Below are 15,000 nucleotides of genomic sequence, written 5' to 3'. Positions count from 1 at the left end.
GTCATGCATTCCCTGGGAATCGACCTCTGACCTTCACACCCAGCTGTTCTGTTTGAGCTGCACGGATTTCACATGTGCACTTCTGGAGACTGTTTATTAAGTTAGAAAGACGGGACGTCACTACAGGACTACCAAATGTAGATGAAATATTAAAGTAGCTGAAGCCTAAACAGAAACCAGTCCAGCTTCTCTGGTAAGTGTCTCTGTGTGTGTCTCTATATATGGTTTATTGTGCGTCTGTGGGAGTTTTTCGCCTGTTTTCTGATCCAGCAGGTACAATTTTGGCTCAAACTGCAAAAAAAAAAAATTTGTTTTTCCTCTCGTTTTCTAGTATGGAACTTAATTTAAGAATGATATTTGTACTGGGAAATGGCAAACACTGAGTATTTTTGCAGATTTAATACTCTTTAATACACTTATTTAATACGTTTATCAGTGAGTAGTTCTAGTTAAAGAGTTCCACATATTTGTGGAATGTAAAATGTCCTTTTCCTCTGAATGATCATCAATAGTCATTTGTAAGAACATGATGTTTTGAGATGCAGCGTATTGAAATCTGAACAAACATCTCTCTCTCTCTCAGGAACACAGAATCTCTGTCATCGTGACCGAATGTAAGTGCTGCTTTCTTTTATTCATATTTTGACCCACATTTGTGTTAGTCCATTACATCTCGAGCTTTTGTTCCACTTTCAGTTTCCTCTTTATAAAGCACGAATACTGTGACTACATGCTGCCAACTTCTTACTAAACAGCAGTAGGCCTACAATATGTTCGATATTACAATGGATCATGTAAATTCTGACTCTTTTGTTTCATGCACAAGTCAATTGTCAATTAAAGCACATTGTGTAGGCTATTCTGAAGAAATGCAGAATGCTAATGTATTAATTAGAGCACTATCCACATTTACAGCCACAAAAACTAACATGAATTTCTTATGCTCAACTAACATTAAAAAAGCCTATTTTTCAGGCTTGACCAGCCAATGCGCATGTGCAGTTTTAAGCGCGAGTCTCAGAACACGTCAACATCCAATCAACAACCGAAACAAGTCCCCGCCCTATATATTTTTTTCTTTTTCTTTAGCGATAATCCATTACACTGTGAGCATGACCGCTGTTTTCCCGCGTAATTCGGCGACTTTTAAACGTTGTCGCGGGTTGATTGTTTTCCCGCGCGGGTTAACGGTTTATTTGACGGAAACGCTTGTATTGTGATATTTTACCCATTTTACATTCTAAGAATGATACAGCTGTGCAAGATGAAGAGTTGTGTGAGGAAACACACAGGTAGGGAGTTCCTTAATATAAACAGTGTGTTTATTACTACTATATAGTGGTTTTCAAGTTGAATTTTAGTGTATAATGACTTTAAAACGGCTAATTTAAAGAATAAGCCACAAAATGAGACAAAAGAGCTGGAAGAGAAGCCGAAAAACAGAAAGAGAACATGATTTTGATCTGTGTCTTTGTTAAGTGTTGTATTCGAGGCTGAAGGTTCTGGAAAGTGACTTTATACTCGAGTAGAAGAGGGAGTGTGTGCATGTAGGAGTGTATTAAATTGGCAACAAATTAGTTATGACTAAAAGCAAAATGGCTTGGCGTATTGCTTTAAAAAGTTGGGGCTGCATATAATTGAACAAATCACAAGATTTAAATGATACAGGCTTTCAACAGAAGCCATTACTGAGATGGATTCATTTGTGATGTGGAAACCATGAGATGGATTTCATGCTCAATCTGGCCAAAAGATGCTGCCAATTTAATTGGAAATCCAGATACATCTCATTCTACCAGAAAATGAACTATAATTGGCAATGCTTATTGAGGCCAGTGTGAACATGCAGATAAAAGCACACTCATTTACTGATATTAATGGCAATTATCGTAGAATACTGCAGCTACAGCGATTGTCCATTAACAAGGCGCATATTAAGTCGATGCCAAACACAATTTTGAAGAGACTCCATTCAGGCGAGGTTCGGCTCGGCCTGAACTCAGACGGCCTGCAGAATCTCCTCCGACCGAACTGAAATATCCTGTGCTTTCCTGCGGAGATCCGGCAGTTGCTTAGAAACATTACCATGTCATGCTGTGTCAAAAAAAAAAAGTATCTTGAGGAAATGGGACCAAATGTTCACCTTTACTGTAGATTCGGTTGCAATCAAGTGAAGTGAAACCATCCGTTGTGATGGATCTGACGTGATCATTAACTCGAAACATCGCATTACTATTAGAAGAGCAATGCAGCTGGAAACAGACATTATCTGCATCTCAGGGGTAAAAACAGTGCATCAGAACAACAGCATGCATAGAGGAAATGCTTATTGAATCTGATGCACAATTCTAGGCACAAATGAATCCGTCACTTGGTAATATGGCTAATGCGAACACAATATTTAGCCTAGTGTTTGTTCAAAGTGTTAGGCTGTAAATGACACTTCTGCTGTTACGTAACCGGCACGATCGTTGGTCCTCTTTTAGTCGTGCATATTGTCGGGCCTATGCAGTTCATTGTAAAATTAAGTCGTTATATTTATTGCATTAATTATGCCTCATTGTATGATCTCATCAATAATAAACATTAACTCTTTTAGAAAGAACCGTGCATTAAAACACATTACAAACAAGAAATCCTCATATATTCAATGCATTTTAACTTTGGTTGCAATTATTTATGAATGCATTATACAGTTAAACTAATTATTCAGACATAATTTTATATTTTTTTCACTATAGTTATAGTTCATTTATGTAAGTGAGGAGAGCAAAATAAAGTAAACTGTTGCATATTATACAAAAAAAAAAATTAATAGTGACTACCAGTAAAAAATGTATACAAAAACTGATTTGGCCACTTTGAGCTGATCATGTTCTGCTGAAGTGTGTGTCTGTAACTGCTAATGCTCTTTTCACACACACACTGAACACAATGAAGCATTGCTTGGTCACTGGTTGAGCTAAACTGGTATTATCTAATTGTGTAGTTAAATTTACCAGCTGACAGATATTCAACATAATTCATGTGTGAGACTGTCTAACAGAACGATGGACAAAACCTGTGTGTGTGTGTGTGTGTGTGTGTGTGTGTGTGTGTGTGTGTGTGTGTGTGTGTGTGTGTGTGTGTGTGTCAGTCTAACAGAAGATGGACAAAACCTGTCAAATATCAACTGAGTTCTGCTCATATTTATTACCGTTTTATAAACTATGTGATAATGTGAGAAATGTTGGAGTCTGGGTAATGTTGGTTTGACTGTAACATGCATTATAAATGAACATTGGTCGGTCGAAATTGTTTATCGTACAAAATCTGCACAGAAAGTGTTCCGAGTTAAATCTGAATGGGAAAGCCGTCGAGAGCCACTGATTTACATGAGAACCGAACACACCAGCGGATTGAAATGCAAAACAAAAGCGCCAGAAGCAAGAGAATATTGGATCCAAAGAAATGAGCAATACCCCAGATAGATGCGATTGTAGTGATTTATTTGTACAGTACGGAAGCAGACTGTGCGATGCCTTCACTCAGATGAAGGCCGATACGAGGCATTCGTGCTCAGGACAGAAACCTCAAACACTCTTTCACCGTGAGGAAGCGGAGGACTCGAACCCAAGGACAGAGGACAGAACAAAACAGATCCCAGCCGATCCATAAATCACTAAAATGAGAAGCACGTTTAAAGGCAGAAACAAAACAGAAGTCAAAGCAAATAAAACGAAATATTCCTTCAGGGATTTCCAGCGCCGGGGGGTGGGGGTGGGGGGTGATCCCGGAGATTACGTCCACGGCATCATCAGAAAGGCATGTGGTGGTGTCGAGATCAGAACCAACACCGGGGGGAAACACGGAGGCGATTTTTAAAACTTAAATACTTTCAGAACGGCTTCCCTTTGTCGTGATGCCATCATTCAATGAGGAAATCAGTTAAATTAAGATGTATAAAACGTTAACAAAAATAGCATATAGAAAAAGGTTTTACAAAAGTCCTACAGAGATGCGTTGAGTTGAGCGAGTGCGAGAGTCGGCGACGGGAGTCTTCAGGTTTGCGTGGACGCAGTTTTCCCGGGTCCAGGACAGTGGAAGCCTCGAGTCCCGTCCGGACCTCTCGGGAGCCGCACCACTCCCGGCGGAAGCCCGTCCGCGTTCTGGATCTTCCGGCCTAGCATCGGGCTTCCCACCGGGCTACTCTCCTGGCTCGCCACTTGCTTGCGCCGCTGGACCCACGGGCTTCCCGACGGCGTCAAGCTGCTATCCGAGGAATAGTCCGCCCAACGCCGGCCCGGTTCCGGACTCAAACGACCCTCGCTAGCTAGCGGAGACTTCCCAGAGTGGTGCGTTTTCCGTTGGGAACACGGGCTTGCGCGTGGGCTGCTCCACGGACTCGAGCGTGGCGAAACAACCGGGCTGAGATGATTCGGACCGGCGCTTGTCGGACTGAGCTTGTTGCAGGAACGCGACTTGCGTGATAAACGAGGCGATGTAGGATTGCTTTCCGTTTCCGAAGAGCTAGCGGCGGAGTCGTCGCCTCCGTGATACTGAAGCTCTCGCACGCGACTGTTGAGCGAGCGACTTTTACGCATGCCTCCCTCGTCCCGCTGCCGGTCTTTCTGGACCTTTTTCTTCGGAGGTTTGGTGCCGATCAGAACCACTTTCATGCCTCCGTCTACGGCGAACGCCTCGTGGGCTTTCATCGCCGCCTCCACTTCTTCAAACTCTACGATTGCGCACTCTTCCGTTCCCAGTTGGGAGTAACGCCCGCTCAGCTTCTTCAGATCCGCCGGCAAGTCCTTCCCGGGTTTGAGGACCCGCACCGATGCGATCGGCCCGTAGTTTCCGAACGCCTTCAGAAGAAGCTCCATGAGCCGCTCCTGTTGGGTCGGGCCTCCGTTAGCGGCGTCTCCTCCGAACGCTACGTCCAGCTCCGGCCAGCGCTTCAGCTCGCTGAGCAACAGCATCCGACTCGGCAGAGACTCGCTGGCGAAAACCGGCACGGTGGACCTGCGCCGCACCTTCCGGCCCTCGTCGTTCAGCTCCAGCAGGTTCGAGTGACGCAAGGCGTACGCCGTGGTTCTCCAGTCCCGCGTCAAGTGCTTGACCTGAGAGAGAGAGAGAGAGAGAGAGAGAGAGAGAGAGAGAGAGAGAGAGAGAGAGAGAGAGAGAGAGAGAGAGATCAACATTCTTCAGGTATGAACATCATATGCTAAAGTCCCCCTGTAGTCAATCATTTGATCCTTTAAACTCATCTTTAATCATTAAAATGACAGTGTGCTTTTCAGAAGGAGGGGCTTCATAGAGACAGGAAGTGAACAGAGCGTTACTGACAGACTGGGAAGAGAGGAGCCGCAACACTGGAGAATATGAGGAAAATAATCAACATTACAGCAGGAAAACCTGTTCTAGTCGAGCCTGAACTACAGCAAGACTTTGAACAAGGGCATACAGTTATTGAAGAAAATTATAATCAATTTTATCCCTTAATTTTATCACCAATATGACATAAGCGTTTTTTCCTTGGAAGAAAATGTCTTCATATCTTGCCCATCTTCATATCTTGAACATCTTCATATCTTGCCCATCTTCATATCTTGCCTCGACACCCTTGCCTCATTTAGTATGCATGGTTCTATGAATATACAAATGAGCCCCGCCTCCACTCACTCAGAGATCCACTGGTGGACGATCACACGTTGATCTGATTGGTCAAGGTAGTGTGTGGCGTCAGAAACACCAGCGATTTCAAACCGTGTTTTTGAGACTTTTCAGAAAATACTCAGCAATGCTGTCCACTTATGAACTTACACATGGTGTGTGTTAAAGCAGATTAATAACTCCACATACACTACATTCTCAAAAGAAATTGATTACGTTGGTCAGAAGAAAAATGTCAAACTCGTCATCACTTCCTCAGCGAAACATGATGTTCTTTCGGTCTCGTTTTCCAGCACTAATATATAAACATTCTTAAATCAAGACACATTTACTGGAGAAGCAGAACGGCTGAAGATATTACATCTTGTTTACTGAAAAATACATCAAAAGGAAGCAAGTTTGTGTTTAAAACAAGAACTAATATCTGCTAATGGAGTCAGAAATATAATCTTGTTTCTCTTCGACTTAAGTTTATTTTCCTGACGTCATCGGCAGATATTTGCTCTTTGCTAAAATACAAAACAGAAAATCTGAGGAAGTTGATCATTTTTAACAGTGTAAACTGTAGCGGTGACTAGTTTGATACCAAGGTAAGAAAACAGTTTTAAATATGAAGACTTCAGATGCGAAAACCTCAAAGTCAACCTGACATTTAAAAGAAAATGTCAGACGGAGTTAGAGATTTTTGCATCTCAAGTCTTCATATTCAATACATGTAAAAGATAAATAAATAAATAAAATGCTAGATTACGATGAATAATTGTGAAAAGGCTCCATTCATCAACATGCGGTTCTTGATCGTGGGCTGTTCGGTGTCAATGTCTCAGAAATGAATGTCATGTTTCATGTCATTGCACATCAAGTACAGGGTTAATTATGTTGAGGGTCAATTTGACCCGTTTCGATTTTCTAGTTGTTGGAAATACTGGTTAACCTATGGTTTTTTTCTTGATATTTTGTGACTTGTTCTCATTTATCATCATGAACATGCAAAGTTTCAACATGCTGATGTGTTTTGACATATACAAACATAATTACTATTACGTTCGTGATGTTCGCGGGTCAATTTGACCCACATATTTTAACGCTCTAAGGCAACTGTACCGACCCAAAATAATAATATTTATCGGTTATATTTTGTTATTGTGGCTTTTTACTACCTTACGAAGCTAAAAAATTAGCTTTTCCATACTTATTTCGATACAGAAAAATATTTTGTCAGCCACAGATTGTAAAAATTAGCTATCATTCATTTTTTCAAGCTTCCTGAAATAAAATTAAACCTTTGTTTTTTTTCTTGATATTTTGTGACCTTCTCATTTATCATCATGAACATGCATGCAAAGTTTCAAAATGCTGATGTGTTTTGACATATACAAACAAAAACACTATATGTTCGTACTATTACTAATAGTGAATTTGACCCTCATAGGCAGCTATTCAGAAGAAACTGTACAGACACACAATAAAAACATGTTATGTATGGCTGGGCACTTGTGATGTGAGGGGGGTGTGTGTGTGTGTGTGTGTGTGTGTGTGTGTGTGTGTGTGTGTGTGTGTGTGTGTGTGTGTGTGTGTGTGTGTGTGTGTGTGTGTGTGTGTGTGTGTGTGTGTGTGTGTGTGTGTGTGTGTGTGCGCCCATCCAGCAGCGTGTGTGAAGTGCAAGAGCTTCATATGCAGAAAACACACACTTGCTGTGCGCTCATCATGTCAGAAGTAACTTCTTGACTTTATGAAATGAGTCTACAAAACAAAAGTTGAGCCAACTTAGGAAAAGTAAACATTATTTTTATTATACAGCTAGATTTAATTATTCAGTTATGATGTTCTACGCATAAATATAAAAACAAAAAACTTTTTTTTTTTATGTTTGACAAATGTTGATATTAAAAGTTTACAATTTGTACCTGAATCGTTGTTGTTTTTCATAGTGTGATTTTGAGGAATTGTATTGAATCCAATTAGGGTCAATTTGACCCGCTCCATAAAGCTGTACACAGAACTCTAACCGTGCACGAGGGTTACGCTTGATAAAGACATTAGCGTTCGGCTTTCTGCGTCTAACCTTCAGAATTAGGGATGCGTAACGATTAATCGCAATTAATCATTTGCAGAATAAAAGTTTTTGTTTACATCATATATGTGTGTGTACTGTGTAAAATAATTATGTATTTATAAATACACACACATGCATGTATATATTTTTAAAATATTTACATGTTTATATCCATTTTTATATTTAAATATAATTTATATTATATATAATTATAAATACTTCAAATATAAATAGATTTCTTTCTTAAAATTATACATGCATGTTTGTATATTTATATATACATAATTATTATACACAGTACACACACACATATATGATGTAAACAAAAACTTTTATTCTGCAAACGATTAATTGCAATTAATTACCAGTAATCGTTATGCATCCCTAATAAGAATGTGCATCACATCAGTGAACGCATCATGAGACGCAATATAATAATTCAATATAATATAATGATCGTTACTTTCAAAGACCGTCAGGTGCATGTGTGTTTCTGTGCTGACATTATTTCTCAATAAAGCAGGAAGTGGAACATTTTGAAAAGCCTGTTCCTTTTTTAATAGTCACAGCCCAACAAAACCATCATTTCCTTTGTATTATTCTCCTTCAGTTTCTCTAAAGGTGTTTCAACACTTCAATGCAGAGATCGAGTCATGAATCTAGCCAACCCGCTCACGGATGAATCACAAACTCAGCAAGATGAAGAGAGAGAGAAAACAAGCACACTTAAACTGTCGGACGAGGAAATCCCATGATGCACTGAGAACGGCGACCCGACCGGAGCGATACGAAGCTGCCGCTTTATCACGGATTACACCGCACAAAAACCACACACTGTGAGATTCACACAGATAGTAGTAGTTTAAGTGTTCATGGAGATTACGGAGTGGGCGGTCACTGCTTAACTCTAGCCAAGATTTTCATTTCCATGGTAACGGTGGATTCTGATTGGCGGATCTCTCGTCGGGATCACGGGGAGATCAGATCTTCACCAGGAGAAAAATGCTGAAATCACACCGGCTCGTGCAAACTTTGCTCTTTTTAGGGTTCATGTACATCTTATCCTGAGCTCACACATATACAGTTTACAGATGCAAACAAGTGAACAGATACGAGTAGTTTTCAGATCACGGGGTCTTTAAAGTAGACCTCGTGACCTGAAAACTACTAAATGTAAATGTTTAAAGTCCCTGTGGTGTAAATCCATCGTTTACTGTAGTTTATGTGTGTATGTGGTGTTATTAATCTGCTTTAACACACACCATGTGTAAGTTCATAAGTGGACAGCATTGCTGAGTATTTTCTGCTTAAAACTGCAGTGAACCAAAGACAGTCTCAAAAACACGGTTTGAAATCGCTGGTGTTTCTGACGTCACACACTACCTTGACCAATCAGATCAACGTGTGATCGTCCACCAGTGGATCTCTGAGTGAGTGAGTGAGTGGAGGCGGGGCTCATTTGCATATTCATAGAACCGCGCATACTAGATGAGGCAAGGGTGTCGAGTTACATTCAAGATATTTTAATTGAATTTGAGAAAAAAACTTGAAATATGTCCTTTTTGTGAGTTTTCGGGATAAAATGATTGATTACAGAAGCACTTGAAGAACTGGATCGCACGGATTCGTACCTTCTTGAAGGAGGTGAGCAGCTTCACGCTGACGAAGCCCAGCTTGTTGCGCCGCACGTGTTTGAGCAGGAACGCGTCGTGCTCCAGATTCTCGTCCGACAGATAAAACTCGATCTGCACCACCAGTTTGAGGATCAGCTCCGGGTCTGGAGGCTGCCAGCTCTCCTCCTCCAGCTCGCCGCCGCTGGTCCCGGCACCACTGACACACACACACACACACACACACACGCGTCAATCAGCAGCAGCAGGGAGCCCGTCTGTTTCCCATCATCCCCCCTCACATCTCTCATTCCCCCACAATCCAACAGCCTGTGCAGAAACACGAGCATCACAACTCACTGCCCACGAGACCTCTCCATCTGACCGCTCAGCACACGCTGACCAGAGAGGAACACAAGCGTCTCTTCTAGACCTGCGGTGAGGCTACCTTTCCATCGGCTGCGAGTGACCTTCAGGAAACACATGAAGCTGATGAGTCACTCGCCGCTTAAACGCGCTCCTGAAGAGACACTCGAGCGGGGCGGGAAACCCTTCAAGCGCAGAACGAGCCGTCATGATTCGCCCACGGACGCGGACGGACAATAGAGCATCAGCGAGACTCTTCAGCGCTTTACACACACACACACACACACACACACACACACACACACACACACACACACACACACACACACGAGTGGGAAAACGGCTCCATAGGTTATGTGGGAGACGGTTCATTGAGGGTCGGCGTTTGCTGCGGTCACCGAGTGCATTCGTGATCTAGACCAGCGGCTTTCAAGGAATTAAGAAAATTAATAAATTATATTTAAATAATACAAATTCTGATTACCGGTAATTATAAAAAAAAATGTTTTTAAATAAATATAACCAGGGAGGAATAATGAAGCGCTTAGAGAATTTTTTTTTGAAAAATGTTAATGCAAATTAAGTTTACAAGAAAAAAAATTAGGATAAATAAATAAGGCAGGGCCACAAGTGCGTGCCTGAAAAAGCTTAGAAAATAAATGTATTTTAAAATACAAATATAATGTATTTAATATTTTTTCATAATATACTTATTTATACAAATTAAACATGTATTACTGGGGTCCATGGAAAACAGCGTAAAAATATATAAAGCAGGGGCTTTCAAGGAAGCGCTAGCGGGGAAAGAAAAAAAGAATGAAATTTTTTTTTTAATATAAATTGATTATTAAAATAAACTAACATAACCGATGAGGGAGAGTGTAGAAAAGAAAGATATTAATACAAATTAAGTATACAATACATTTTTTTTTATTAAGATAAATAAATCAACCCATTAAGTCCTGGGGGTCCCTGGAAAAGCTTAGAAACAGTGTAAAAAATGTTAAATATATAATACTAATTAAAATAAGTATATAACAAAAAATGACATATATAATTTATGTATTGGTGGGGTCTGAGGAAAACTGTAAAAAAATAAGAGATTTAAAAAATATTATGCGAATTAAAGCAAGTATATAATATAAAATAGATTAAAATAACAGTGCAGTTATAACAGTTTCCCAGTGCATGGAGAAAAGTACACAAATTTAATTTAATTAAGCATTATTAAAAACTACATTTGTATAACTTGAGAAATATGGCTTTTTAAAATGTCAGGATGGAGGTTGGTTGCTCGAGGATCATCATGTTTGGGTCGGTAACATCTAAACCAGTGAAAACCTCGGATCTGGGCGGATTCATAATTATTAGATTCAGATTATTAGTAAGTGGAAAACATGTATTCCCGGTGGATGTGTATGTGTTCTGGTGATGTGTATCAGCAGCTGTGTGTTCTGGTGATGTGTGTCAGCAGCTGTGTGTTCTGGTGATGTGTGTCAGCAGCTGTGTGTTCTGGTGATGTGTGTCAGCAGCTGTGTGTTCTGGTGATGTGTGTCAGCAGCTGTGTGTTCTGGTGATGTGTATCAGCAGCTGTGTGTTCTGTGTGTCGGACACTGATCTGCTCACTGGACCGTCCTGGAGAACCAGTGGAACCGGTGTGGAGCCATTCCTGCCTGACGAGCAGGGGTTCGGGCCCCGAGGCCCCCACCGCACCCGTTCCACTAAAGGGCCAGTTCAGCCAAACATGTAAACTCGGTCAGTAATCTCTCCCTCGTGTTGTTCCCGTCAGACTCTCCTTCATCTTCGAGACACACATGATTCAATCTGATCAAATCTGAATAAAAAAATTATTGATTAAATCTGATCAAATCTGAGAGCTTTCGGTCTCTCCATTGACAGCAACTTTCAAGATCCAGAAAGTTAGTTTGTTGACGCAGTGTAAACAATATTGGCCAGCATCACACACACACACACACACGACCAGCGTCAGCCAATCGTGAGCCGGCGTTCTGACGTACAGTCCGGGAGCGCTGCGGTTACACACGTCCACGGCGCAGGAGAATGCCGTAGAAGAGATTGTTGAATAATGTCATTGTTTTGTTTTGCACATAAAAAGTATTCTCGTCGGTTGACAGCATTAAGGTTGAGCCGCTGTGGTCACATGGACTATTTTAGCGATGGTTTTACTAACTTTCTGGACCTTGAAAGTTGCAATGCGGTGCTGTCAATGGAGGAGTGAGACACTCTCAGATCTAATCACTAATATCTTCATCTGTGTCCTGAAGATGAAGGAGAGTCTGACGGAACATGAGGAGAGTCATTACTGACAGAGTTTGTGTTTCTGGGGGAACTGACCCTGTAGTGGAATACATCTGTGTGTCCCTTACAATCCTTTCAGCCCCTGACGACAGGTGTCAATCACTCACACACACTCCCAGTCTCTCGCACACACACACACACACTCACTCCCAGTCTCTCTCGCACACACACACACACTCACTCCCAGTCTCTCTCGCGCACACACACACACACTCACTCCCAGTCTCTCTCACACACACACACACACACACTCACTCCCAGTCTCTCTCACACACACACTCCCAGTCTCTCTCACACACACACACACACACACACACACACTCACTCCCAGTCTCTCTCAAACACACACTCACTCCCAGTCTCTCTCTCACACACACTCACTCCCAGTCTCTCTCACACACACACACACACACACACTCACTCCCAGTCTCTCTCACACACACACACACACACACACTCACTCCCAGTCTCTCTCTCACACACACTCACTCCCAGTCTCTCTCACACACACACACACACACACACACACTCACAGTCTCTCTCACACACACACTCACTCCCAGTCTCTCTCTCACACACACTCACTCCCAGTCTCTCTCACACACACACTCCCAGTCTCTCTCTCACACACACACACACACACTCCCAGTCTCTCTCTCACACACACACACTCCCAGTCTCTCTCTCACACACACACACTCACTCCCAGTCTCTCTCTCACACACACACTCACTCCCAGTCTCTCTCACACACACACTCACTCCCAGTCTCTCTCACACACACACTCACTCCCAGTCTCTCTCTCACACACACACTCACTCCCAGTCTCTCTCTCACACACACACTCACTCCCAGTCTCTCTCTCACACACACTCACTCCCAGTCTCTCTCGCACACACACACTCACTCCCAGTCTCTCTCTCACACACACACTCACTCCCAGTCTCTCTCTCACACACACACTCACTCCCAGTCTCTCTCTCACACACACACTCACTCCCAGTCTCTCTCTCTCACACACACTCACTCCCAGTCTCTCTCGCACACACACACTCACTCCCAGTCTCTCTCTCACACACACACTCACTCCCAGTCTCTCTCTCACACACACTCACTCCCAGTCTCTCTCTCACACACACACACTCCCAGTCTCTCTCTCACACACACACTCACTCCCAGTCTCTCTCTCACACACACACTCACTCCCAGTCTCTCTCTCACACACACTCACTCCCAGTCTCTCTCACACACACTCACTCCCAGTCTCTCTCTCACACACACACACACACTCCCAGTCTCTCTCACACACACACACACACACTCCCAGTCTCTCTCTCACACACACACACTCCCAGTCTCTCTCGCACACACACACACACACACACTCACTCCCAGTCTCTCTCACACACACACTCCCAGTCTCTCTCACACACACACACACACACACACACACACACACACACACTCACTCCCAGTCTCTCTCAAACACACACTCACTCCCAGTCTCTCTCTCACACACACTCACTCCCAGTCTCTCTCACACACACACACACACACACTCACTCCCAGTCTCTCTCACACACACACACACACACTCACTCCCAGTCTCTCTCACACACACACACACACTCACTCCCAGTCTCTCTCACACACACACTCACTCCCAGTCTCTCTCTCACACACACTCACTCCCAGTCTCTCTCACACACACACTCACTCCCAGTCTCTCTCTCACACACACACACACTCACTCCCAGTCTCTCTCACACACACACTCACTCCCAGTCTCTCTCTCACACACACTCACTCCCAGTCTCTCTCACACACACACACACACACACTCACTCCCAGTCTCTCTCACACACACACACACACTCACTCCCAGTCTCTCTCACACACACACACTCACTCCCAGTCTCTCTCTCACACACACTCACTCCCAGTCTCTCTCACACACACACTCACTCCCAGTCTCTCTCTCTCTCACACACACACACTCCCAGTCTCTCTCTCACACACACACTCACTCCCAGTCTCTCTCTCACACACACACTCACTCCCAGTCTCTCTCACACACACACACACACTCACTCCCAGTCTCTCTCACACACACACTCACTCCCAGTCTCTCTCACACACACACACACACTCACTCCCAGTCTCTCTCTCACACACACACTCACAGTCTCTCTCTCTCACACACACACACTCCCAGTCTCTCTCACACACACACTCACTCCCAGTCTCTCTCACAGACACACTCACTCCCAGTCTCTCTCACACACACACACTCACTCCCAGTCTCTCTCACACACACACTCACTCCCAGTCTCTCTCACACACACACTCACTCCCAGTCTCTCTCTCACACACACACACACACACACACACACACACACACACACTCACTCCCAGTCTCTCTCACACACACACTCACTCCCAGTCTCGCTCCCACACACACACACACACACACACTCACTCCCAGTCTCTCACACACACTACCAGTCTCTCTCACACACACACACACACACACACACACACACACACACTCCCAGTCTCTCACACACACTCACTGAATCAGAATTAGAAATTGGCACTTTTATGGGGTCAAGCATTGTGAGCGTGTCTATTTATAGCCCTGCAAGTGCAGCTGATGTGTGTGTGTGTGTGTGTGTGTGTGTGTGTGTGTGTGTGTGTGTGTGTGCGCGTGTACGTGGATGAAAGGATGCAATCATCAATAACTCAGTTCTTCTTACACATGACAGGTCTCATGCACACACACACACACACACACACACACACACACACACACACACACACACACACACACACACTCAGTACCTGGACTTGTCGTGTCTGAGCTCGTCCTCGCTGCCGCTGCCCGTGAGGAGCTCGATGTTCCCGCATGACACGTCCTCCTCCTCGGGCTCCTGGAGCTCCTCGTCCTCCGCGGCCTGGATCGCCACAGTGATGGTCACCGGAGCGCTGATCTCCCGC

The 15,000-nt window shown here is 43.4% G+C and overlaps 2 protein-coding genes across 3 annotated transcripts in view; one reads left to right on the top strand and one right to left on the bottom strand.

The window, feature by feature from the left end:
• Positions 1 to 8: 8 nt before the first annotated feature.
• Positions 9 to 15,000, top strand: part of lrrc49 (leucine rich repeat containing 49) — a 50,498-nt gene continuing 35,506 nt past the window's right edge. Inside the window, exons 1-2 of one of the 2 annotated variants that reach the window (XM_079620968.1) lie at positions 9 to 193; positions 584 to 614. The gene's annotated coding sequence lies outside the window, so the exon portion shown is untranslated. Of the gene's footprint in view, positions 194 to 583; positions 615 to 1,118; positions 1,293 to 15,000 lie in introns of those variants that run through there. The other variant, XM_079620969.1, reaches the window with a different exon arrangement.
• larp6a (La ribonucleoprotein 6, translational regulator a) overlaps positions 3,472 to 15,000 on the bottom strand; it is a 12,315-nt gene continuing 786 nt past the window's right edge. Inside the window, exons 1-3 of the mRNA XM_079620971.1 lie at positions 14,845 to 15,000; positions 9,340 to 9,538; positions 3,472 to 5,099 (exon numbers count right to left, since the gene is read on the bottom strand). The exon at positions 14,845 to 15,000 is cut by the window's right edge and continues 786 nt beyond it. Of these exons, the coding sequence (XP_079477097.1) occupies positions 4,041 to 5,099; positions 9,340 to 9,538; positions 14,845 to 15,000 (1,414 nt within the window). The 3' untranslated portion in view covers positions 3,472 to 4,040. The remainder of the gene's footprint in view (positions 5,100 to 9,339; positions 9,539 to 14,844) is intronic.

Source organism: Phoxinus phoxinus, assembly GCF_949152265.1.
Source record: "Phoxinus phoxinus genome assembly, chromosome: 8".
NCBI lineage: Eukaryota > Metazoa > Chordata > Actinopteri > Cypriniformes > Leuciscidae > Phoxinus > Phoxinus phoxinus.
Note: the sequence above shows the minus strand (reverse complement) of the source record. Positions and strands in the feature narration are given on the sequence as shown.